Raw genomic sequence first — 25,236 nt, forward strand, 5'->3', positions numbered from 1 at the left:
GTGCCTTCCTTACTCTGAAGCCCTAGATTTAATAACGGTTCCCTTACGAATCCTGAATCAAATAGCGTTGGGGAGAACAAAATAGAGTTGCTCACTCACAGAGGGATATTAAACATGACTGAGGTTCATTGTTGTCAATGAAAGTAGGCGGCACTAAAATCAGGAGAAGATGAGCTGTAATTTAAACAATCAGAGCTGTTGAGACACATGGCGGTTAAGGATGACAAGCCTCTCCTGGTTTCTCTGGGCTTAAGAGGCAGCGCCATTAAAATACCCCTCTTGATGGATATAAACAGCTTTCTTTCGCTCTCTATACGGTTAGTCGCACAACCCTGTTCGGTCTAATTCAGTATTGTAATAGCTTGCAGTATGTAGGAATTGAATTAGAAATGGATCAGTGACACTCCCAGGAAGGGAGAAATGCCACATCGCCGCTACCTGCCCTACCGTACTCCCATCTGAAATCGCTGAAGCCTGCATCTTCCCACAACCCACAATGTGTGTGTTTGTGTGTGGTCTGCATACTAATGCTTGTGATCTGAAGTGAACAGAGACGTCCTAAAAACCAGCCACGATCCACGGTGCTTACTCAATCCGCGTGGATTCATTGTCCTTCTCTGGATCAGCCGTGCAAGAGGGTCATGTCAAAGATTTGACTCCAGTCAGTCATAACTGTGACTCACCTGACCCTCGTGAGTCGTAGTACATGCTAGGGTTAATAACTACACGCCTTATGATCCATGCAAGCAATACAACAGACTACTGTATATTAAAACACACTGAAAACCCTCTTTTGTGTGAAATACTCCTTCCCCCGTGTATTCAAATCTCAGATTGACAGTTTAACCGCCGAGCCCAAGCCTCCGTTACTAATTCGAAAAGGTCACTTTAGAACTAGTAACAAAGGAATGTTGAGTTGCCTCAAAGAAAGCTTATTGTATTACTGAATTAAAAGCTCGCTGTATTATGTAGAGTATTATGAGAGAGATGGACTGAGCGAGTGTGATTACCGGCATTTGATACAGCATTCATTCTTCAGCTCAATCTTATATTCACAATAAAACATTAGTTTGAATATCGACTGAGGAAAGTGATATCTTTGTCAAAATATAATTTCATCTGTTAAGGGTGATTTCCAATGAAAGTGCGACTTTGCATTTGTTGGCTGCATCTTAAAATGTGTTGTTGAATGTAAAAATAACTTCCTTGTTTACAACCGCATTTCAGTCACATCTCCGAAAACATAGAAGCAAATTTTCAAATAGACGTGATCTTTATTAACAAACCACATATGTGACCCTGGATCACTAAACCAGTCGTAATGGTCATTTTTTCAAAATTGAGATTTATACATCATATGAAAGCTGAATAAATAAGCTTCATTGTATAGTTTGTTAGGATAGGACAATATTTGGTCGAGATACAACTATTTAAATATCAGGAATCTGAGGGTGCAAAAAAATCAAAGTATTGAGAAAATCACTTTTAAAGTTCTTCAAATAATGTTCTTAACAATGTATATTGCTAATCAAAAATTAAGTTTTATACATTTACAGTAGGAATTTTACAAAATATCTTAATGGAACATGATCTTTACTTAATTTCCTAATGATTTTTGCCATAGAAAAAAAATCAATAATTTTGACTCATACAATGTATTTTTGGCTATTGTTATAAATAAACCCCAGCGACTTAAGACTGGTTTTGTGGTCCAGGGTCACATATTTGACATCTATACAAGTGCATTCTCATCTAAAAACTCTTAAAATTACATTCTGTGACACAAAAACAGTATTATTTATACATTTATAGTGGATTAGGGTGTCTGCCATAACACTCCCTGTGAGAAATACTGCAGACGAAGTGATACAAATGGTGAAACTTTAGGAGCGCTGTTATCACTAGAATATCACACCACTGAAAAAGGCTACAGCCAATCAGATTCAAGGACTAGAAAGAACTGTTGTATAAACATACTGTTGATTTTGCCCTCAGTCAAAACTATTTGCTCTGAAACAAATAATAGATTAATGAGACCAAAGATTGCCTGTTGGATTATATCTCATGTTTAACCACTATAGAGGCATCAGAGCCAGCGGCAAATTCCAAAAGATCTGGACGAGGTAAGGCTGCTCTTGGCGGGTTCATGAGCGCTGAATGGCTGCTGGTGCCCTGGAGCTCACATCTCCGAAAACACTGAAGCTAATTTTCAAACAGACGTTATCTTTATTAACAAACCCCGTATTTGAAGTCTAAACAAGTACACTCTCACCTAAAAACTCTTAAAATTACATTCTGTGACACAAAAACAGTATTATTAATATGTCTATAGTGGGTTTGTGTATCCGCCATGACATTCCCTGTGAGAAATACTGCAAACGGAGTGATACAAATGGTGAAACTTTAGGAGCACTGTTATCACTAGAATATCACACCACTGCAAAAAGGCTCTCAGCCAATCAGATTCGAGGACTAGACAGAACTGTTGTATAAATATACTGTTGATTTTCCTATGAGCCAAAACTAATTGCTCTGGAACAAATAATAGATTAATGAGACCAAAGACTGCCTGTTGGATTTACCCAAAACAAAGTATATCTCATGTTTAACCACTATAGAGACATCAGAGCCAGCAGCAAATTCCAGAAGATCTGGCCGAGGTAAGGCTGCTCTCGGCAGGTTCATTAGTGCTGAACGGCTACTAATGGCCTGGAGCTCACATCTCCGAAAACATAGAAGCAAATTTTCAAATAGATGTTATCTTTATTAACATACCACAAATTTAAAGTCTAAAGTACATTCTGACATAAAAACTCTTAAAAACTACATAGCATGACACAAAAACAGGATTATTTATAAAATTATAATAGAGTTGGGCGTCCACCATGACACTCCCCATGAGAAATACCGCAAGCACAGTGATACAAACTGTGAAACGGTTGGAGTGCTGTTATCACTAGAATATCACACCGCTGAAAAGGCTCTCAGCCAATTAAATTCAAGGGCCAGAAACAATAGTTGAATGAATATACTGTTGTATATATTTAAAGAATGTGGCATAAAATGATGAAAAGATTCCGCACAATGTCTAGATCACTAATCAATGTAATCATTATATAAGTAATCTGTGACATGATCATGTCTTTGTGTACAGATGAACAAGTGTTTTTGTTTCATTTGAAGCTCAATGTACTTTGGATCATTCTCAGATATGGAAAACACAAACATGTGGAGTTTATGCTGCTGAAGTTTTCTCTTCAACTTTTAACTAAAGATTATGCCAATGATAAATGGTAATTTGTAATAAAGCCTTAGACTTGACACCACCATGTGAATAAATCAAATCCGACATTGACTTTTAACAAAAGTAAGTTCGTTGGAGTTGGAATCGGAGTTGGTGGAATTTAATTGTCACTGAAGCTGAGTGATAGTGGCAGACTTATACTTACATTTGACTCAATTTTCTTTCCTTTAAAAAGTTAGAAAGAACTGAATGCATTAAGACTGGAAGCAATACATGTTGATAAGAAAATATACACTACACTCAGAAAAATGAAGCTTCTTTATTGCCATTTTAAGTTTCATGAAGAATCGTTAACATTTCCAATGCACAAAAGGTTCTTTATAGTACAAAAAATGTTTTAAACGATTATTAAAATGTTATTTATACTAAGAGAAAATGGTTCTTTTAAAGGGATAGTTCACCCAAAATGAAAATTCTGTCATTAATTACTCATGGGGCTTACACACGCATGTGTCGTGGTATGCTCATGAACGTACATCGAAGACACATGGAAGAGAAGAAATTGTTAAACAAAGTCATTATTTTTGTTTCCTTTGTGCATAAAAAGTATTCTCGTAGCTTCATAAAATTACGGTTGAACCATTGATGTCACATGGACTATTTTTACTACCTTTCTGGGCCTTAAACATGTCAGTTGCGTTGCTGTCTATGCAGGGTCAGAAAGCTCTCGGATTTCATCAAAAATATCTTAATTTGTTTTCCAAAGATAAACAAAGATCTTACGGGTTTGGAATGACATGAGGATGAGTAATTAATGACAGAATTTTCATTTTTAGGTAAACTATTCAGTGAAAGGTTCTTTGAAACCCAAAATGGTTATTTTTATTACTGCAAAAATGCCTTTTGGAAGCTTTATTTTTGAGAGTGTGTTTAGAGAGTCATTAACTGTAGTAATAATGTTGATGCCAATAAATCATGAGATTAATTGTGATTAATTACGTTAACAAATTGAAAGCCCTATTTAGAGGACTAACAATGCACAGCAAGGTTGACGTGAATCCATAAGGGTGTCCACCTCCTGTAGGCTCCACTTGATTTCCAGCTGAGAGCAGTTGACCTGCGAAATGAATGCTTGTGTATTCACTGTAGCACTGTGTAGTGATCCTAAAAATGCAGCTCATCACCATTCAAGGCAGCACGGAGATATGCTTGCAATGTATTATGGAGAGACAAGTAACAGAGGCTTCCACAGGTGTGTGCATTTGCTACTATGGGATTATGAGTTCAAGAAACCATTGCATCTACTGGTGCTTTGTAATCACATTGTTTCCCTTTGTTCCCAGCATGCCCTGCTTAAGTGCTCAGAGCACCAGTATCTGGCTTATACACTGCCCACGCCATCATAATTAAAACAGAGAGGGATTATAAACCCATGTGAAATGACACTCTGTTAGAGTTCAGACACGTGTGCCGGAGAGTGAGAAACAAATCTACCTCTCACTCCTCCTGCTGCCCCGAGCAGCAAATATAATTTCAGGACACTCTTAACTCAAAGGTCAGTTAATAATAAAATGTAATTTTGTGTGAGAGACTGAAAACGAGCAGATTAATAATAGCGCTAAGCCTCTGATTGATTGAGCTAGATTATGATTACAGTGAGCTCTTTAAAACTCATTTTTGAATAAAATTGAATTATTTGGGTTATGCTAGTAATTTTAAAACAGATTGAGTGGACACCAGCAGGTCAGGTTTTAGCTGATTAGCATGGACCATTAGCCTCTGTTGGTAGATTCAGTAACTGCACCATCTGGACCCAAAAATCATATTTCTCTATTGAAGGTTGTTCCAAAGTAGGCGTTTGTTCTAATGGAATACATCTGTTTGCAAGAAACATGTAAATATTATAAAGACAGCATTATATTATAGTAAATAAGTCTCATAGTATAGTCTCATTGTAACGATGAGAGAGTGACGAGAGGCGAGCGGATCCATATGCATGCTTTTTATTAATGGACGAGGCAGATACATGGTCAGGCAGGCAGGGTAATCACAGGTACAATCAGGAATGATGAAGACGAAACACAAAGGGAGTCAGTAAGGCAGGCGTGAGTCCAACGAGGGGCGAACAATATCCGAGAGGGGCGATCCGAGAGAGAGTAGTCCAAAAACAAGAGCGAAGGTCAGAAGGGAACGAAGAAACTAGGAAACACTTGGAACACTAGGAAATAATCACTAAACACTCAACAAACCGCGATCGGTACAAGGAAGTCCGGGGTTTTATGGGGCGCCTGATTAGTCATGGGGGCTGACGTAATCAGCGCGGTGGTGGATGGGAGATGCAGTCCAGGATGCCACGTAACGGCCAGGGAGTAAAAAGAGGTGAGAGAGACATCTGGTGGTGGGTAGTCCGTGGAGCACCGACCAGATTCGTGACATAGCCCCCCAAGGAGCGGCTTCCAGACGCTCCAACAGAAACAACAGAAAAAAAACAGTCCAGGGGAGCGGTGGGGGGCCAGGAGACTGAGGCAGCACTGGCTGGGCAAAGGCCCTCCAGGGTGGAGCCGGGGGTGGAGCGGGAGGCTTGGGAGCCCTCCAGGCAGGAGCCGGAGGCGGAGCATGGGGCACTGGCGTCCTCCAGGGCGGAGCTGGAGGTGGAGCAGTGCTCCGGGGCGGAGCAGGACTCCTCCAGGGCGGAACTGGAGGCGGAGCAGGACTCCTCCAGGGCGGAACTGGAGGCGGAGCAGGACTCCTCCAGGGCGGAACTGGAGGCGGAGCAGGACTCCTCCAGGGCGGAACTGGAGGCGGAGCAGGAGGCGCAGGAGCCCTCCAAGGCAGAGCCGGAACCCGCGTCACAATCCGGGACCTGGGGAAAGCAGGGACAGAGGAGGCAGACAGAACAGGGGAAGAAGGCGCAGCAGTCCCCGGGGCGGAGCAGGAGGTACCGCAGCTCTCCGGGCGGAACAGGAGGTGCCGCAGCTCTCCGGGCGGAACAGGTGGCTCTGTCATGGACTGGGACCTGGGGAGAACAGGGACAGAGGAGGCAGACAGAAGAAGGGGAGAAGCAGAGAGTATTGAGGTGACGCCCCCTCCATAAGAGGTTCCACAGCTGACGCTGGCACCTCTGGAGGCATTGGCGCAGCTTCTCCTACGGGAAGGCCTCAGGGGCGGACTTGAGGTCAGACGGGACCTCTGGAGCAGACTTGGGACCAGACGGGACCTCTGGAGCAGACTTGGGACCAGACGGGACCTCTGGAGCAGACTTGGGACCAGACGGGACCTCTGGAGCAGACTTGGGACCAGACGGGACCTCTGGAGCAGGAAACCGCGTTATGGCCTGGGACCTAGGAACAGTAGAGACAGAGGAGGCAGACAGAATAAGGGGAGAAGCAGAGAGTTTGAGGTAGAACGCCGCCTCCCTAGGAGGATCTACAGCCGAAGCTGACACCTCAGGAGGCATTGGCGCGGCTTCTCCAACTGGTGAGGCCTCTGGGTCTGTCTCGTGGTCAGACAGGGCCTCCGAAGCAAACTTGAGATCAGACGGGAGCTCTGGAGTTGGCTGGCGAACAGATGAGACCTCTGGAGCTGAGTGTGCAGCCCACACACTGAGAATGGCGATTGCCAACACGCTAGGAGACATGACGTGACAAGGCTCAGGGAGGTCAGACGAGACCTCTGGCACAGACTTGACGACGGGTAGGACTTCTGGAGTCGTCGTCAAGTTCTCTGGAGCGTAGCTTGCGGCCCAGATGCTGAGGATTGCGGTTGCCATCACACTGGCAGACATGATGTGACAAGGCTCTGGGCGGTCAAACGAGACGCGACTGGACTCTGGGCCGTCAGGCGGGGCGCGACTGGACTCTGGGCCGTCAGGCGGGACGCGACTGGACTCTGGGCCGTCAGGCGGGACGCGACTGGACTCTGGGCCGTCAGGCGGGACGTGACTGGACTCTGGGCCGTCAGGCGGGACGTGACTGGACTTTGACTCTTGGAGATCAGCGGTGACTTGATTTGATACGTGAAGACCAGCGGTGGCTTGAACTGGCTTGTGAAGATCATTGACTTTACTTGACTCAGGAACCACGACTGTGACCTTGCTTGACCCGGGAGCCACGGCTGTGACCTTGCTTGGCTTGGTTTGAACGGCTGTGACGTGACTTGACTTGGTAGGAACAGCTGGAACATGACTTGACTTGGCTGTGACTTGACTTGACTTAGTAGAAACAGCAGCTGGTGCAGGTTCAGAAGAGGCAGACATGACCTTGACCGGTTGTGGCCTGGCTGACGTGACGTTAGCAGGCGCTGGCTGGGCTGACGGGCGTTAGCAGGCGCTGGCTGGGCTGACGTGGCGTTAGCAGGCGCTGGCTGGGCTGACGTGGCGTTAGCAGGCGCTGGCTGGGCTGACGTGGCGTTAGTGGTAATCTTTGCGTCAAGCACTGGCGTGGCGGCCCTCTTGAGCAGTGCAGACTCGGGCTCAGGGATGATGGCGGAAGCTTGACTGGACTTGGAAGCTTGACTGGACTTGGAAGCTTGAGCTGTAGCCTGACTTGACTCAGGAACAACATGGCTTGACTCAGGAACAACAGCTGTAACGTGACTTGACTCAGGAACAACAGTTATAACGTGACTTGACTCGTGGGGAACAGCTGTGACTTGGCTTGACTCATGGAGAACGACAGCTTTGGCTTGACTTGACTCTGTGTCTTGACTTGACTCAGGGGTAGCCGCCGCGACAAGGAGCGCCACTTTAGCTGCCCGTACTGTCATTAGGGGTGTGTCCAGCACGTGGGCCATCATGACCACAGGTGGCGTCCGGGCCCTGACCACAGGTTCTGGAATGGCAGCCATATTGTGGAGCGGCTTGGAGACGGCGGCCATTTTGTGCAGTGGCTCTGGCGTGGCAGCCATCTTGTGCAGTGGCTCTGGCGTGGCTGTAATTTGACTTGAAACAGAAGCGACAGCTGTAATTTGACTCGACACAGGAACTACAGTTCTGGCTTGATTTGAAACAGGAAGAACTGCTTTAGCTTGACTTGCCTTAGGAAGAGCAGCTCTGACTTGACCTGATGCAGGAAACACAGCCCCAGCTTGACTTGACACAGGAACAGCAGCAGTAAACTTGCTTGACTCAGGAAATACGGCTGCAACTTGGCTCGGCAAGGAAACTTGACTTGACTCAGGAAACACAGCTGCAACTTGACTTGACTTGGAAACTTGAGTTGACTCAGGAATTACAGCTGCAACTAGACTAGACTCGGAAACTTGACTTGACTCAGGAAATGTAACTGTACCTTTGAATGGCTCTTGTATGGCAGCTGTGACGTGACGGAGCTCTGTGATAGCCGCCATTTTGTGGACGGCTCCGCCGTCGCCGCCATCTTGTGAGCGCACGCCGGCGCCGCCGCCATCTTGCAAACGGCCTCCGCAGTCGCCGCCATTTTGTGAACGCGCACTGGCGCCGCCGCCATCGTATGAACGGGCTCCGCTGTCGCCGCTACCGCGTTAACGCGCTCCGGCGCGGCCGCCATCTTGTGCGTGGGCTCTGCTGACACCGCCATAGCATGAGCGCGCTCTGACACGGCCGCCATTTCTCGAGCGATCCAGGCGGCAAACTTGTTTGTGGCATCATGATCCGGCAAGACCGCTAGTTTGCGAGTGGGACGCGCGGTCGCCATTACCGCGTTGTCGCGTTCCCTCTCCGCGACCCCGACAGTGCACGGCGAACCCACACACAAAAACGCAAAGTTCAGAAACGCCTCCAGCGACGAGCGCGGGCCCTTGCGTCTTAGTCGCGCACGGAGGGGCTGGTTCACGCCGTCACAAAACACCTCAATCTTAATACAGTCCGGGAGAGTGGAATAATTAGCAATTGAAATAAACTCACGGGTATAATGTTCGAGTGTGTGTGTTTTCTGTTTGATCCGGGAGAGAATTCTGTCTGTGTCCGTATCGGCTGATTGTCCGGGGGTGGAGCTGCTGGATCCTGTGGTGGCGGTTTGTTCTGTAACGATGAGAGAGTGACGAGAGGCGAGCGGATCCATATGCATGCTTTTTATTAATGGACGAGGCAGATACATGGTCAGGCAGGCAGGGTAATCACAGGTACAATCAGGAATGATGAAGACGAAACACAAAGGGAGTCAGTAAGGCAGGCGTGAGTCCAACGAGGGGCGAACAATATCCGAGAGGGGCGATCCGAGAGAGAGTAGTCCAAAAACAAGAGCGAAGGTCAGAAGGGAACGAAGAAACTAGGAAACACTTGGAACACTAGGAAATAATCACTAAACACTCAACAAACCGCGATCGGTACAAGGAAGTCCGGGGGTTTTATGGGGCGCCTGATTAGTCATGGGGGCTGACGTAATCAGCGCGGTGGTGGATGGGAGATGCAGTCCAGGATGCCACGTAACGGCCAGGGAGTAAAAAGAGGTGAGAGAGACATCTGGTGGTGGGTAGTCCGTGGAGCACCGACCAGATTCGTGACACTCATATAGTAAATTAATTAGTTCATTCATTCATTCATTCATTCATTCATTCTACTAAAATTGTTACCATTATTGTGGTGATGATGATTATTATGATTATTATTTGTTTTGATGATGATGATGATTTATTATTAATAATTATTTGTTAGTATTAATTGTTAGTATTATTAAATAATAATTATTTATTTAAATCATTCATTTATTTTATTATTTTTAATAATAACAATAGCAATTGCTTATATTGCAGTGGTGATTATTTTATTGTTAATAATTGTTACTGTTAGTATTATTGATTTTAATTCTGTTGTGGTTGTTGTTGTTGTTATAACAACTACTACTAGTACTACTACCACTAACTACTTTTAGTAGTGGTAATACTAGTAGTAGTTGTATTAATAATAAGCTTATATAATAATGAGCAAATATTTATATGTTGCTTGCAATAATAATAATAACAAAAATAATAATAAACTAAAAATAATAGAATAAAATAATGTATAATTAATGAATAATAAGTTATTAATGAATTTACTTAAATATTCATTAATAATTAATATAATTAATAAACGATAATAATCATTACCATAATAATAAAAATTAGTAGTTAGTAGTAGTACTAGTGGTTGTAATAACAATAACAACAACAACAACAACAACAGAATAAAAAATAATAATAGGAAACAGTAACAATTATTAATAATAAAATAATCACCACCGTAATATAAGCAACTGTTGTTGTTGTTATTTAAATAATAAAATAAATAAAATAAACAATTTAAATAAATAGTCATTTAATAATAATAATAATAATAATAATAATAATAATAATAAATTAATAATAAAATAATCACCACCGTAATATAAGCAACTGTTGTTATTTAAATAGTAAAATAAACAATTTAAATAGTCAATAAATAATAATAATAATAATAATAATAAACAGTAATATTAATCACAATAGATAATAATCATAATTAATTAATAATAATAATAATAATAATAATAAACAGTAATATTAATCACAATAGATAATAATCATAATTAATTAATTAATAATAATAATAATTATAAATATTATAATAAATAAATAATTAATTATAATAATTATTTATAGTAATTATAATAAAAACAATATTATATTTAAAAAATAATAATATATTATTAAATAGTTTAATATTTAATTAATAACTAACATAATTAATAATAAACAATAATAACCATTACCATTTTCTTCTTCTTAGTCTTCTTCTTCGTCTTCTTCTTTTTATTGCAACTGCAACTCCAAAGTAATTAGTCCCATATTATTTTCTTTGAAATTTTTTAAATCACCTGCACCAGCCAAGCAACTGGCACTGAGATGAATTAGTATGCTAAAACTCTTTGTACTGTGCTTTGTCTGGATATTATAGACTTCCATTGTAGATACAGTATCCTTGACAATGCTGCATAGTAACTGATTACATGTAATCTGGATTACATAATGAGATACCAGAAATTAAGGGGGGTGTCATGTAATTTGTAATCAGTAACGGATTACATTTAGCAAGTAATCTACCCAGCTCTGATCCTTGAATGAAAATGGGGCAGCAGCACTCTTGGCAAGGTTACATCTTGCTTTCCTTCTGTTCTCTGTCTGTAATAAATGACAGTTGGTCTTTCCCTTAACTATTGACAGTGTGCCAGATCATGTCCAAGGGGGTTGTGGCGGTCCTGGGCCCCTCTGCCAGCCCGGCATCCAACTCCATCATCAGTAATATCTGCGGTGAGAAAGAGGTGAGTGTTGGCATCGACTCTCTTTTGTCATCAGCGCAACATACCAAAGCCCAGATCATATTACCAAGTAATCATTCATATCATTACTGTAATGACCGGTGCGGTCAGTGACACGCTCTAAAAATGATCCCCAACCACAGCTGAATGAACACGACAAGCAAATGGCGAGTGTTAAGCCGTGACTACAATGTGCAGCTGCAATTAATAAATACATAAATGATTATTGACACACCGTGCTTAGTAATCCCACTATTCTGAAGTCAGACTTTCCTGTAAGCACTCGTTCTGCCGCAGGCAAACATGAAGACAAGCCAACAGACTAAGTAAATTACTAAGGGAAGAATTAAATAACGCGGATTAACGGAGAATTTATATTGATTAATTGTCGCCGTGATGCAGACTGAATTGTTTGGAGCCGTTTCTCGCTCTGTCGGACAGTGAAGTGAAATATTTACTTTCATTCACTTGAAACCAACTGCTGCTTCATCCTTTCTTAATTCCAGGTGTCGGTAATGTATTTTAACACATTTATAGCTGACATATAATGTCGTCAAAAGCCAGTTGTAAACAGTCTAGCGCTGGAGCTGATGCCATATTATATGTGGATTTTCTTCAGCAGCAGTCAGAGGAATATATTACTATCGCACAGGTAATGAATAATGCAGCTTGAAACAAGTTTACTGTGTATACTCGACTGACTAAGCATCACTCCTTAATGTCTTCATAATTCATAATCAGTGGCAACTCGCCTTCCAAAGTGAGCAACGAGCATAAATATTCATAGTCACATCTTATAAATGACTGCTTAGGTCATAGATGAGGCCTTGTGTAATGAAAGTTTAAACGTTTACATCAGCTATAATACACCTCGATGAATATTTATAATGCTGACATTTTATTTGTTTTTCTGGAGCTGTTATTTGTCTTTGCAGTAGGTCAGGGTTTGGTTAGCGCTGGCGGAGGTTGTTAGCTGCTTTGGGATGATGAAATGGGGGGGGTCAGATGCTCTCTGTCCTCTGACTATGGGGAAAGGTCATTGTGCGCCTGTTATTGTATTTTAAAAAATGGTTTGACTATCTCTAATGGTCTAAAGGGAGGAGGGTCATTATGTTTATAGTGGTGTTGTGTGTGTGTGTGTGTGTGTGTGTGTGTGTGACAGAGAGAGTAAAAAACAGGAAGGAGTCTGTGCGAGAGGCCTCTGATTTTTCTGGATGTTTGAAGGGATGATTTCAAATTTGAGTGAAACCAGGCTTACCAGGACTCTGTGATGTTAAAGGAAGGAATACAAATTCAACCTGCTGCAACAGTTTTGCAGCATAATTCCGGCCATAATTCAGTGATTTTATTTTTACTAAAATGTCAGTAATAAAATAATATTTAATTTTAAATTGCAAAACCAGAAAGTTAATTTTAATAAAACTAGAAGTTTTATTTATTTTTTAATAATACATACATTTAAAATAGCAAAATCAGAAAGTTAAAATTATTTTTAGGCATTTTTTTTATTTATTTATTTATTTATTTATTTATTTATTTATTATCATGTTTATTAATTGTTTGTTTGTTTGTTTGTTTCACAAAAATAGTTTACTGTGAAACTAATAGTTGGTAGACTGGCCATAAATCAGATATTTTATTTTTTACTGATTTTATTTTTATTATGGTAAAAATGACAATAATACATACATTTAAAATAGCAAAATCAGATAGTTTATTTTAAATCAAACTAGGGGTATTATCATCATTTTAATGCATGTAGATTTTCTATGTAGATTATGTATTCATTTATTTATTTATTTTTAATTTATTATATAATGTTTGTTTGTTTATTTTTTCAATGTTTGTTTGTTTATTTGTTTGTTTTTTTGTTTCACAAAAATGGTTTGCTGTGAAACTAATAGTTGGCAGACTGGCCATTCAGTGATTTTATTTTTACTGATTTAATTTGTACTGTTTTATGGTAAAAATGACAATAAAACAGTTTATTTTAAATAAAACTAGGAGTATTATCATTATTTTAATGCATGTAGGTTTTTGATGTAGCTTATGTAGATTGTATTTATTTATTTATTTATTTTGCAAAAATAATTTGTGGAAAAACGAATAGTTGGTAGATGGGTGATTTTATTTTTACTGTATTATGGTAAAAATATCAATAATACTATGATATTTTATTTAAAATAGCACAAAATAAACGAAAATTTAAACAAATTATTATTATTATTATTATTATTGGATTTTATTAAATTTTTATTATTGTAAATTTATTTAAGTTTTATAAATTTGTATTTGATTTTTTTAAATATGTTTATTATTATTGAATAATTAATAATAATAACAACAATAATAATAACAATAGTAATAATAACAACAATAATAATAACAATACTACTACTACTACTACTAATAATAACAATAATAATAATATTTATTATTATTATTACTATTGAGGGGAGGGGAAATGTACTAAATTTAGTCACAATTCAAACTTAATTTTCATAAAATAGATTTGAGGTTTTACTGTTTACAGCAAAAATATAGCTTTTTTTTTTTATCAATATATTTAGAGGCAGAATATGACACAGACATGTTTTTGACAGGTTTTACAATTATTTATTTTTCCATGTCCAATTTCATTTACTTCTATATGCATACAAATGCAGCACATTTGAATTTCCATCAGTGTGTGTGGGTTCACACTTGTGTGTGTGGATGCGTTCGCGCTGGTTAGATTGCAAGCATGTTTGTAATATGTGGGAGGTCCATATTGTTCAAATTGTATCATTTGTATTTCTGTACACAGACTGACAGTTCGGCCTGAAGATAGAAGTAAGTACAAGATGAAGCTACAGTCGTTTTATTATCACGGGTGCTCAAGATGCTCTTTCGCTCATGTAATGCAGTGATGGAGTTTCCCATCTGGCCTAGAAAAAAAAAAAAGACAAATCTGCTGTGAGGGTCTGGAGTGTAGCTTTTGACTTCTCTCATTGTTATTGATAAATGTACGTTTACAGCACGCTGTCACTTTCACTTCTCACACAACTTTTTTTATACTACATCAAGTGACAGTTCTTGTAAAAACAGAAAATGTAAACAGTAAGTGATTTTGCTTCTTTGAGTCAAGTACAGAGAGTTGTTGTTGACTGTAGTACATATGTTTTCTCAGGGATCGTGGGGTTGAGCTAACAAATTACGTTGCTATTCAAGTCAGTCACTTGAGAAAAACATATACGTGCAGGACAAAAAAAGGTGAGCGGAAGAGAGGTTTTCCATCTAATTTTTCATGAATATGAATGGTGTGTTTGTAGTACAGAGGGTGGCAGATGAGAGAGGCAGGAGCCTTTGAGAGCTTCAGCAGCCACTACAGTAGAGCAGCACGGCTGCGCTTAAGGCTGAGGCCTTTGAACCTGAATGACACATGGGTTCAGGAGAGGAGAGAGATGTGGGAACTAGGTGAGCGAGAAAGGCAAGGCCTGAAACCCAAGAGCACAACTGACAGAACCTCCTGTGGAGCCTGAGACCTCTGCTGAATACATTAATATGGAAAAATTTGTATTCGTGTGTTGATATTCAAATCACAGTTTTGGCCCTTAGAGGCACTCTGTGCCACGGCGGTGATGCTGATTTTTATTCATTATTATTTTTGTAGTGTTTTTGTACATTTTCATAAAGAAGTGTGTTTTGTGCATTTGCTTTTGCATCTGTTGAATGTGCAATACATTGGGGCTGGAAGTGTGAATATCTAGGATGTTGAATATCTAGGATTTTAAATTTAATTTAACCTTGAAATAAGTAAATAGGTTTTTTATTTGGACGAGCTAGAATGTTGCGTTATGTAATCATACATAAAATAATTCGATTTTTTTTTTTTTCCAAATTAAATGTTACATTACTTAAAAGAATGATTGGTATTTGTACACATTTAAATCCATTTTTATGCTGGGTTAATATAATTAGCTGAATTAAAAACTAAAATTTAAAACATTCCTTGAAATGTATTTCAGTTTATTTATTTTTTATAGTTGATGTAACTTGGTGTAATAAAAAGTAATAAAAACTGTATAAATATAAAAAATAAAAATGACAAAAACAAAAAATTTAATAGTAAAATGCAAACAAAATATAAAATAAAAAAACTGATTCAAAATATTAATAAAAAACAGAAGTATCTCAGTGATAGTAAAATAACACTAATATTGTTACATAACACATTTCTGCCAGTTTTTAAGGAATACTGTTATGTTACTTAAAATAATGTTTTGCATTTTTATACATTTAAATCAAAGGTTATGCTGAATTATTATGGTTAACTAAAACTACAACTAACTAAAATTTAAAATGTTACTTGAAATTAATTTCAGTTAGTTTCAAAGGCAACATTTTTCATTTTAATGTAGTTTAACTTGATGTAATACAAATTATTAAAAATTATTAAAAATAAAAATGACAAAAAAAGTGATGTAAACAAAAAATATAAAAATTAAAACTGATTCAAAATATTAATAAAAACTATAATAGTAGCTCAGTGATGCTAAAATAACACTAGCATTGTTACATAAAATGTTTTTGTGTTTTTGTTTGTTACTTCAAAGAAAGTTTTGTGTTTTTACAAATTTAAATCATATGGTAGGCTAAATTTCTGCTAGTTGCAGTGGCAGTGTTTTAATTTTAATTTAGTGTAACCTGATGTAATAAAAATTCATAAAAACTAAACAGACATAAAATACAAAAAATTACAAAACTTTAAAATTAAAATATAAATGGAAAATAAAAATAATGAATCAAAATATTAATAAAAAACTTACTTACTTAACAGAAAGTTTGTACTTTTACACATTTAAATCAAACGTTATGCTAAAATTAAAATTTAAAACGTTACTTAAAATTTATTTCACCTAGTTGCAAAGGCAACAGTTCTCGTTTTAACTTTATGTAATAAAAACTAAACAGATATTAAAATACTAAAAAAAAACATCAAATTAAGATGGAAATAAAAAACGACTGACTCAAAATATTAATAAAAAGTATTTTAGTGATACTAAAATAAGGCAAACATTGTTATATAACATGTTTTTGTTAGTTTTGCATACAAAAACATCTTATAATAATTGTTGTTACTTAAAAGAATGTTTTGTATTTTTACACGTTTAAATCAAACACTTTTACTTAAGAGAATGTTTGTGTATTTTTGTACATTTAAAACAGAATTTTTATTATTATTATTATTTTTTTTTTTTGGTATTTTTGCCAATTTATGAGATATATTATGTTATTTAAAAGAATGTTTGGGGGGTTTTTTATAGATTGAGTCAAATGTTGCTACCTAACAGAATATTTTTGTATTTTCAAAATAAAATGTCATGTTCACATGTTACATTAATTGCATAACAAAACATTTTTGTATTCCAACACATTTTAAAACAAATTAATGTCATGCTATGTTACAACAAATTTAGAACAGGAAACATCATGTTATATTATGTTGTTGCTGCTAATATAACTTTTAATGGATAAATAAAGTTTGGTAACACTTTAGTATAGGGACTAAATCTCACTATTAACTAGTTGCTTGTTAACATGCATAACTAGCATATTGTCTGTTTATTAGTTCTTATAAAGTGCTTATCAATGCCTTATTCTGCATGACCATATTTTAGGTCTCTTACTTCTAACCCATACCTAAACTTAAGGGGATAGTTTACCCAAAAATGAAAATTACCCCATGGTTTACTCACCCTCAAGCCATCCTACAGTAGGTGTATATGACAATCATCTCTCAGATAAATGCAATCAGAGTCATATAAAAAAAAATGTCCTGGCTCTTCCAACCTTTATAATCGCAGTGAATGGGTGTTGAGATTTTGAAGCCCAAAGAAGTGCATCCATCCATCATAAAAAGTACTAAAGCAATTTGTGTAACAAAAATATCCACATAAACCGTATCCTTTTAACAGCTACCTTTCTAGCTATTATTAAACAGCAAATTAGGAGTTTATTAACCCAAAAGTCAAAGTTAACACTTAGTTTATTATAAGAATTGATCTCCAAACTAAAGTGCGACCAAAAGTTTTGTTAAAATGAGAAAAATGATCAGAATAGAAGCATATTCACTTGTGGTTTCAGACTTTTGGCCACCATTGTTTAATCAAATTATTGCGAGCGGTCATCTCGGTCTCTCAGGTTATCACTGATTGCATATTAAATTAGGATTACTCCACTTGGTCAAGCATGAATAATGAAGTATAAGCAGCGGCCCACAACAGGGAGACACACAGGAGCACTGGCGTGAGTTAAAGCCAGCAGACTCAACCTGGAAGCTGTATTTATTTGTAGCTAGGTGTCTTTTTTTTGGCGTGCTATTTCAGGCCAGACTTTGTTCCAGGCTTACCAGCATATGAGAGTGGACCTAGCATGCTGTGTTTGATCCTGAATGCTGTAATTTTGCTAGCTATCAAAGCTTCAGCCCAGCAGGAGTCTTCATTTACAGCAGTCACTCTGCAAGAGCTGTTTTTCTTCGTCCATCCGTCCGTCCCTTCCCTCTCTCTCCTTCTCCCTGTTCACGTGCACATACTGGATCTTCCCAGACTTCTTGTGCAGTGTTTTTGGAGAATCGCCAGTGATGTGATTTGTGCCAGTAACTTGCTATTAACGTGATTTGTGTGCCATATTGCAAGTTGCTTGAGTAAGTAAGCATCTGTTGAGAAGGTAAATGTATGTAAATGTGAAACAGCCGAATCTGTCCTCGCATCAGGCTGGCAGTGGTTCCTGGCGGACAAATCAGACAGAACAGGGTGAGAGGTCAGTCGTGGTGATTAAGCTATGAAAACTTTACTGGACCGTATAAGGCGGCGAGACTCTTAATGGCAGAACACTTCAGACCTCATTGGCTTAAATGAAGTATAACTGCAGCGCGACTGATCCCTCAGCGTTAAGTGCTACAAGCGCTAATGTTGTGCTCTATGGACAGATGAGCACTGATGGGAGAACAGGCGATGTGTTTGACAGAGCGCTCCAGATTTGCTGTCAAACACCCCACTTTCCATCAAAATGGCGCTTATTCTTGTGGCTGTGCTCAGAAATCTGAGTCTTATGGGCTCTATGACTATTTTATTGTCCAAAGTAATTTGATTCAGCTATTTTATGCTGATTTTAATGCAGCGGTCAAGTAAAAGTAACTAAAATGAAGAAAATCGAACACAGATAAATTGAAACTAGAAGTTTCATCCTGCTAGCTCTCCAGGTCAAGGCATTAAAAGTTGCACGAGGGTAATTCTGATTTGGGGTTGATGCAGGAACCATGTACTTCGCTCTACCAGCGACTGAAAGGCACAGTTCCCCAGTCAGGTGATGTCCATCTTCATGGTCCAGGAGCACCATCTCTGACTGAACCTGGTTGAGACACCAAAAAAGTCTGCTATTTCGATGCCACCATCTGTGGTGATCCATGGGATCCATGCACCTTCTCTCAGCTGTTCTCCCTTTGGTGAACTCTGGGTCCACCGTTGTCCTGCAGTCCAAACTAGACGGAGTAGTTTGTCTCTGCGGCCGATAATGGGCTTCCTTCACCCCTTCGTGGCATTCATGTCTCAGTATTTCCCACGGTTTATTCGCACTGTGTTTTCCCTCTTTTTAGTTTTTTCCAAGATTTTCCACATGGCGTTACATACTGTCAACGTGCGCCGCCCCCAACGGTTGCTTCAGAACCTGGCACCCCCGGTGGGCCCGTTATTTGGCTTACAGGAAGTTGGGAAGGTTACGTATTGAGCTTCATTTGCACTGACACGCTTGCCTGTCAGCATTTGTACCTCAATTGCGTAACGTGGTTCAGGTTGTGGCATTTTCCATAGGGACCCCATGACGTCAGTCAACGTAACGTCGAACGTGACTGACTGAAGGGGAACGTCTCGGGTTACTCTCGTAACGTTACATCCCTCATGCCACAACCTTGAACTGCACTGAATGCTGGTTTGCATTTCGGCTCCTCAGCACAAACCTGAATGAGTGGTTGCACGCCGCCATCTTATATATATTGTAAAAAATAAAAAAACAATTTGTTGAGTCAGCTTAAAATAATTTGTTACCCTGCTGCCTTAAAATTCTAAGTTCAGTCAACTAAAATAAGTTTAGTCAACTTAAAATGTTAAGTTGTACTAAGTAGATATTTGTGTTTGCTGAACTTAACAGATGGGTAACCCAGCTGCCTTAAAATTTTTTTTAGTTGATTCAACTCATATCTATGTTGTCACTTAGTATAATTTAACATTTTTTTTAACTTTTTTTGACTTGACTTAACTTAAAATTTTAAGGCAGCCAGGTTACAAATTATTTTAAGTTGAGCCAACAAATTGTTTTTTACAGTGTACCCGTAGGTACGGGGGAGTGGCTTGGCATGCAAATTCCACTCGCCAATTCTCATTGGCTTTTTCTTCTTTAGCTCAGAGGTGATTGGGCCACCAAGCGGGACCCCATGACGTCAGTTGACGTTCCCTCCTTCAGGAGTAACCGAGGCATCAATTTCCATTTTTGGGTGAACTATCCCTTTAACAAGAGTTAATAAATGCTGTAAAAACACTGTATATTCGTCAAAGTCTCTAGTTTTGTCTTTTTTTGAGTTGCCCCCAGCTCATAACACCTGTAAAACGCACAAGAAGGTTCCAGATTGGCACCAGCAACATGTCAGTGAAAAAAGGGTAAAAAGTCCCTCCAGTCCTGTCACGAAGGGGGAGGACGTGACATTTCCAGAAAAGAGGACCTTGTTGTGAAAGTGGATGATTGTGTCACGGTATGCTCGTGCCGCTCTGCTTTCGTCGTGCAAACAAAACACAGGTGCCGCGTCCTCATTCGCCTGATGATAATTAGGGTAGCACAGCTGTCGGCGGCACCTCTGCTCACCTCTCTTTTGCTGTGCAATTGATCTGTCACGCCGAGGGACACCCGCACAACTGAATTTACACCATCGAGAATGAGTTCTCTTTATTCCTTACTAAATGGATGTACGCAGTGGCGCTATGCCACTCAAGACCCCACGGGCGTGTGAGAGCTCTTTCAAATTCAATTTGTCCTTTTGTTTCTCATATGATGGATGTGCAAAAGACACTGGACCAGTTTTCTATTGTCTCTTTGTTTTGTGGTCATCTGTGGTGCAGTGCTGTCTTTTTGTGGAGGTGTGAATGGATCAGGTTTTTACGCCCCAGCTGAGCCCATCGGCGCCGCAGAGTGGAATTATTCATGGGCTTCATCAACCCAGCAAACAAATCCCTGGGCAGGGATGAGCACGCTCTTAACGAGTCATGCATTTTGTTGTGTTATTGCAGCACGTATCCCTGCTAAATATTTAAGTGTTCACAATGTGCTCTAATTTCTGGATGCCGTGTTTCTGCCTCAGATTAAAAAGTAAAGGTGACTGCATGTCACAACTGCAGTTTGTGTATCAGCACTGTGACTTTTTCATTGTGATTTTTTTTCTGCTTTTTTTTATTATTATTTTTTTTTTACATCTTTCTGAATTTACTTTTTATCCTTCCATTGTCACTTTATATCTCAGACCTTCTCATAATTGCTTTTTATATCACATTAATAACTTTTTCTCACAATTGACCCTTCACAAAGTCCCGCCTTCTTAGTTACTGTTGCTAAATTCAACAAGCCATGGTGCTCTCCAGTGTTGCCAAATCTGCAGTTTTTCCACCAAATTGGTCTGTTGCTGTTAGTTATTTTTCATGTCTGCGAGTTGAAGCGACCCCAATAACATGATATTTAGCCCCTGGAATGCTAATTTTACCAAGATGAATGGGATACCCTACAGTCTTGTGGACTTAATGGACTTGCGTGTGCACATGGCGGCCATTGTAAGTCCGTAAGACCGCAAGTGCACATGAAGTGTCTCAGCTTTTAAATTTAGCCTTTTTTTAAAAAGAAATTTAAACCATAAATACTGTTTTTTAATTACTATGTGTCATGCCAGATTACTGTAGCGCCTCAGTTCAAACAGCATGTGAACCAATCATTATCATATTTACTACTATTTATAGCACAAAATAAACATGAATGAACATCAGAAGGTATGTTGTTTTAATCACGGAAAGACAGTACACACCATTTTTTAAATTCAAGTGCACCACTGTTAATCTACTGTCTGTGCTTCTTTCTAGTTTGTTTGTCGATTTGGCATTTTGACTGGTCAGATCGCCTGTCAGTCAAACTCCCGGCAAAGGGTGCTTCTTTATCACATTTATAATTTTCTCTAATAACTGCGACTTTATAACTTTGCCACTCTCTCAGTTGCAATTTTTTTTTAGAAGTTGTGACTTTATATCCTCCACTTGAGACTTTATATTTCACAGTTGTAATTCTCATAATTGTTTCTTCATATCTTAATTGTGATATTTTATTGTGGTATTTAATTTGAAACGGTTGCTTTTTCTCAGAATTTTGACTTCATAAATCAAATTGCGGGTAACACTTTAGAATAGGTAACACTTATTCACTATTAACTATGAATTTTCCCTCAATAAATTCCTAATTTGCTACATATTAATAGTAAGGTAGTTGTTAAGTTTAGGTATTGGGTAGGATTAGAGATGTAGAATAAAGTCATTTAGAATAAGGCATTAATAGTGCTTAATTAGCACTAATAAATGACTAATTTTCTAGAAATATGCATGCTAATAAGCAACTAGTTAAGAAACCGTAAAAATAAAGTGTTGCCCATACCTACCCTTATGTATCCATGGATGGATTTGCTACATTTATTTAGTTACTGTTGTTACATTCAAGCTCTCCAGTGTTGCCAAGTCTTTAACACTGTTGCCGCAGGTTGTTTTTTGTAATGTGATATTTAACCCCAGAATGTGAATTTGACCAAGGAAACCCCATCAAAAAGGTGTATTATACCCCTAGCTTTGGGCTAGTTTTCAGTAGCAATTGAATGAGTTTTGTTGTGAAAACCTAGCAACCCTGGTGCTCTCACACCACATATCATAATCTTACGCAGCAAAAATGCTACACGGAGCAAAGAAGACACTGACAACGTGCCAACAGACAAGACAGATCAGGTTACTTTTGGTATGAAACAAAGTCTCAGCTTTTAAATTTAGCAATTTTTTAAAGAATTTCAAACCATAAATACTGTTTTGTGACTCTTCCTTGTGTCATGACAGATTACTGTAGCGCCTCAGTTCAAATGGCACGTGAACCAATCATCTTTTCATATTTTACTACTATTTGTAGCACAGAATAAACATGAATGAACATCAGAAGGTATGTTGTTTCAGTCTCGGAAAGACATCAGTACACACCATTTTTCAAATTCAAATCCACCATTGTTAATCTACCGTCTGCACTCCTGTCTGGTTTGTTCTCGGACAAAATGGTGGATTTGGTATTATGATTGCCATTTTTTAAGAAAATCAAACCATAAATACTGTGTTGTTGCTCTTCCATGTGTCATGACAGATTACTGTAGCGCCTAAACCAATCATCTCTTCATATTTACTACTATTTATAGCACAGAATAAACATGAAAAAACATCAATAGGTATGCTGTTTCAATCACAGAAAGAAGTCAATACACAGTTCAAGTTCAAGTCATTAATCTACTGTCGGTGCTCTTGTCTGGTTTGTTTGTAAGACAAAAAGGTAGATTCAGCATTATGATTGGACATCGCCTGTCAGTCAAACTTCCGGCGAAGGGTGAATTGCGACTTTATATCTCACAACTGTAAGTTTCTCATAATAGCTTCTTTATCACATTTCCAAATTTTTCTCATAATTGTGACTTTATCTAAATTTCTAGAAACTGTGATTTTATATCCCAATTTCACAGTTTCTTCATATCTCAACTGTGATATTTCATTGTGGTACTTTATTTGAAACAGTAATTTTGACTTCATAATTCAAATTGCTATTTTATTTCTCATTACTATGGTGTTTTCTTATTACTTTGACTTTATTACTCACAGCTGTTACTTTATTTCTTACAATTACAATTCTTATTATCAGCTTTATCTCAGAAAAACTTGTTTGGAACTGGCTTCTGTAACTACCCTTAAATATCAATGGATTGATTTGTTGTTTTACATGCAGTGCTATACATTTGTCCACAATGGCTGAATGCAGGAGCAGAGACCAAGGGAGGGACTCACCTGCGGATTCCATCTGTTAGGTGATATTTGAAATTCACCAAAGATGATTGTCCAGTTCACCTCCATTCACCACGGCTTCACCTTTCCACCTGCACCACCGCTGGTAGTCTAAAAGGTGACCCGCAGCTTTACAACAAGTCTTTTACAGGATTTCTATGTTCTTCGGAACCAGCAGTGATGTTTGCGAAACAGTGATCATAGGAGGTGTTTTTTTGTTTTGTTTTTTTTTCCTGAGCAGGCTGATCAATGAGATTGTGGTCAATGCTCAGCTCTCTCTCAAGGCCTTGGTGGCCTTTTCTTCTCTTTGCTCCCTCCACCAGGGACTCTCAGTGCTCACATAGCCTCCAAAACATGATTACTCCACTTAGTGCTTGAGTGTGTGTTTTTCCCCAAGCAGCTGACTTCCCATGGTCCATTGCACCACATTAGAGAGGTGTGCGATGTCACGATCATTCACAATACCCTTCCAGCCACTCTGCCATCCCCATATGGCCGATCTCCATGTCTTTGAGTAATGGCGCTGCTTTCTGCCTGTATCCGCCCCCACCAACCTGTGTGAGGCAACCTAGTGTGGCTTTGTCACTTGCAGCCGTTCTTGAGCGTGACAACGGACAAATATGGCCGCCTTTATAGTACAACAGTATGTCCAGCTGTATCAGTTGACACTGTGGCCCTAGTAAAAAGTTCTGTGATCTTTTATTAAACATGATTTTGTTCTTCTGGCACGTAAGGGAACAGATGTAAGATCTCATTATACTTTACCTTGCCATATGGCATGAGATCCCCCAGAGTTCTCTCCTGAGACCGTCCACCCTTATGGACGTGTTGTTGTTCAGAGCTACAGGTAGAAAACAGGATGTCCGTACGCAGTAAAACCAGGTCTTACTTGAATCCCGACTGGTAAGAAAGGTCAAGAGCGAGAGTTTTAAACTGCAGAGTTTCTTTCAGGACAGCGTCACAACAATCTGCACAATTTCATGGTTAAGTGAGAAAACCTTTTTTGTGCCAAATGACTTCACAAATGGCTCTTGCATTTCCCTGTGAGGTTTAAATTGATTATTTAAATAAGCCAAGGGACGTTTTAAGTAACGCTTGTGATGTTGCAACAGCTTTTGTTGTTCAGAGTTGCATATTTTAGTCTGGCAGTTTCACAGTAATGTCCTTTCCTTATTGTAGTTTAAAATCCTATTAAGATGACTTCACAAAAAAATGACTGTGCACTTTAAATAAAACATTTTGGCAATGCACATTTAGATAAAGACTAACAAAGAGATCAATTTGCTCAAAGAGTGCGTACAGGAATAATAATTTAATCAACTGAATTGTTGAAACTGTTACAATATAATTCACAAGATATTTATTATAAAACCATTCAATTGTACTGTTCTACATTACAAATGTCCAAAATGCAGCAGCGTCTTTTAAGTGCCTCCTTATTCATTTGTACCAGGTCAGCATGTTCCCGCTGGTTTAAATGAAACGTTCGGCACATGTACTTATGCTGCAGTGTTGCGTGGCTGTTTGCCTGACTTCAGTGAGCTGCTTTTGGCCTGCACCAGGCCCCTCATTAAAAGCCTGTCAGCAGTGCATCTGT

At 38.9% G+C, this 25,236-nt stretch overlaps 1 protein-coding gene across 1 annotated transcript in view; it reads left to right on the forward strand.

Annotated features, from left to right (window-relative positions):
• The window catches only part of grik4 (glutamate receptor, ionotropic, kainate 4), a 455,824-nt gene that overhangs the window by 273,321 nt on the left and 157,267 nt on the right, over positions 1 to 25,236 (forward strand). Inside the window, exon 5 of the mRNA XM_051129192.1 lies at positions 11,402 to 11,499. Within this exon, the coding sequence (XP_050985149.1) occupies positions 11,402 to 11,499 (98 nt within the window). The remainder of the gene's footprint in view (positions 1 to 11,401; positions 11,500 to 25,236) is intronic.

Source organism: Labeo rohita, chromosome 15 (assembly GCF_022985175.1).
Source record: "Labeo rohita strain BAU-BD-2019 chromosome 15, IGBB_LRoh.1.0, whole genome shotgun sequence".
Lineage (NCBI taxonomy): Eukaryota > Metazoa > Chordata > Actinopteri > Cypriniformes > Cyprinidae > Labeo > Labeo rohita.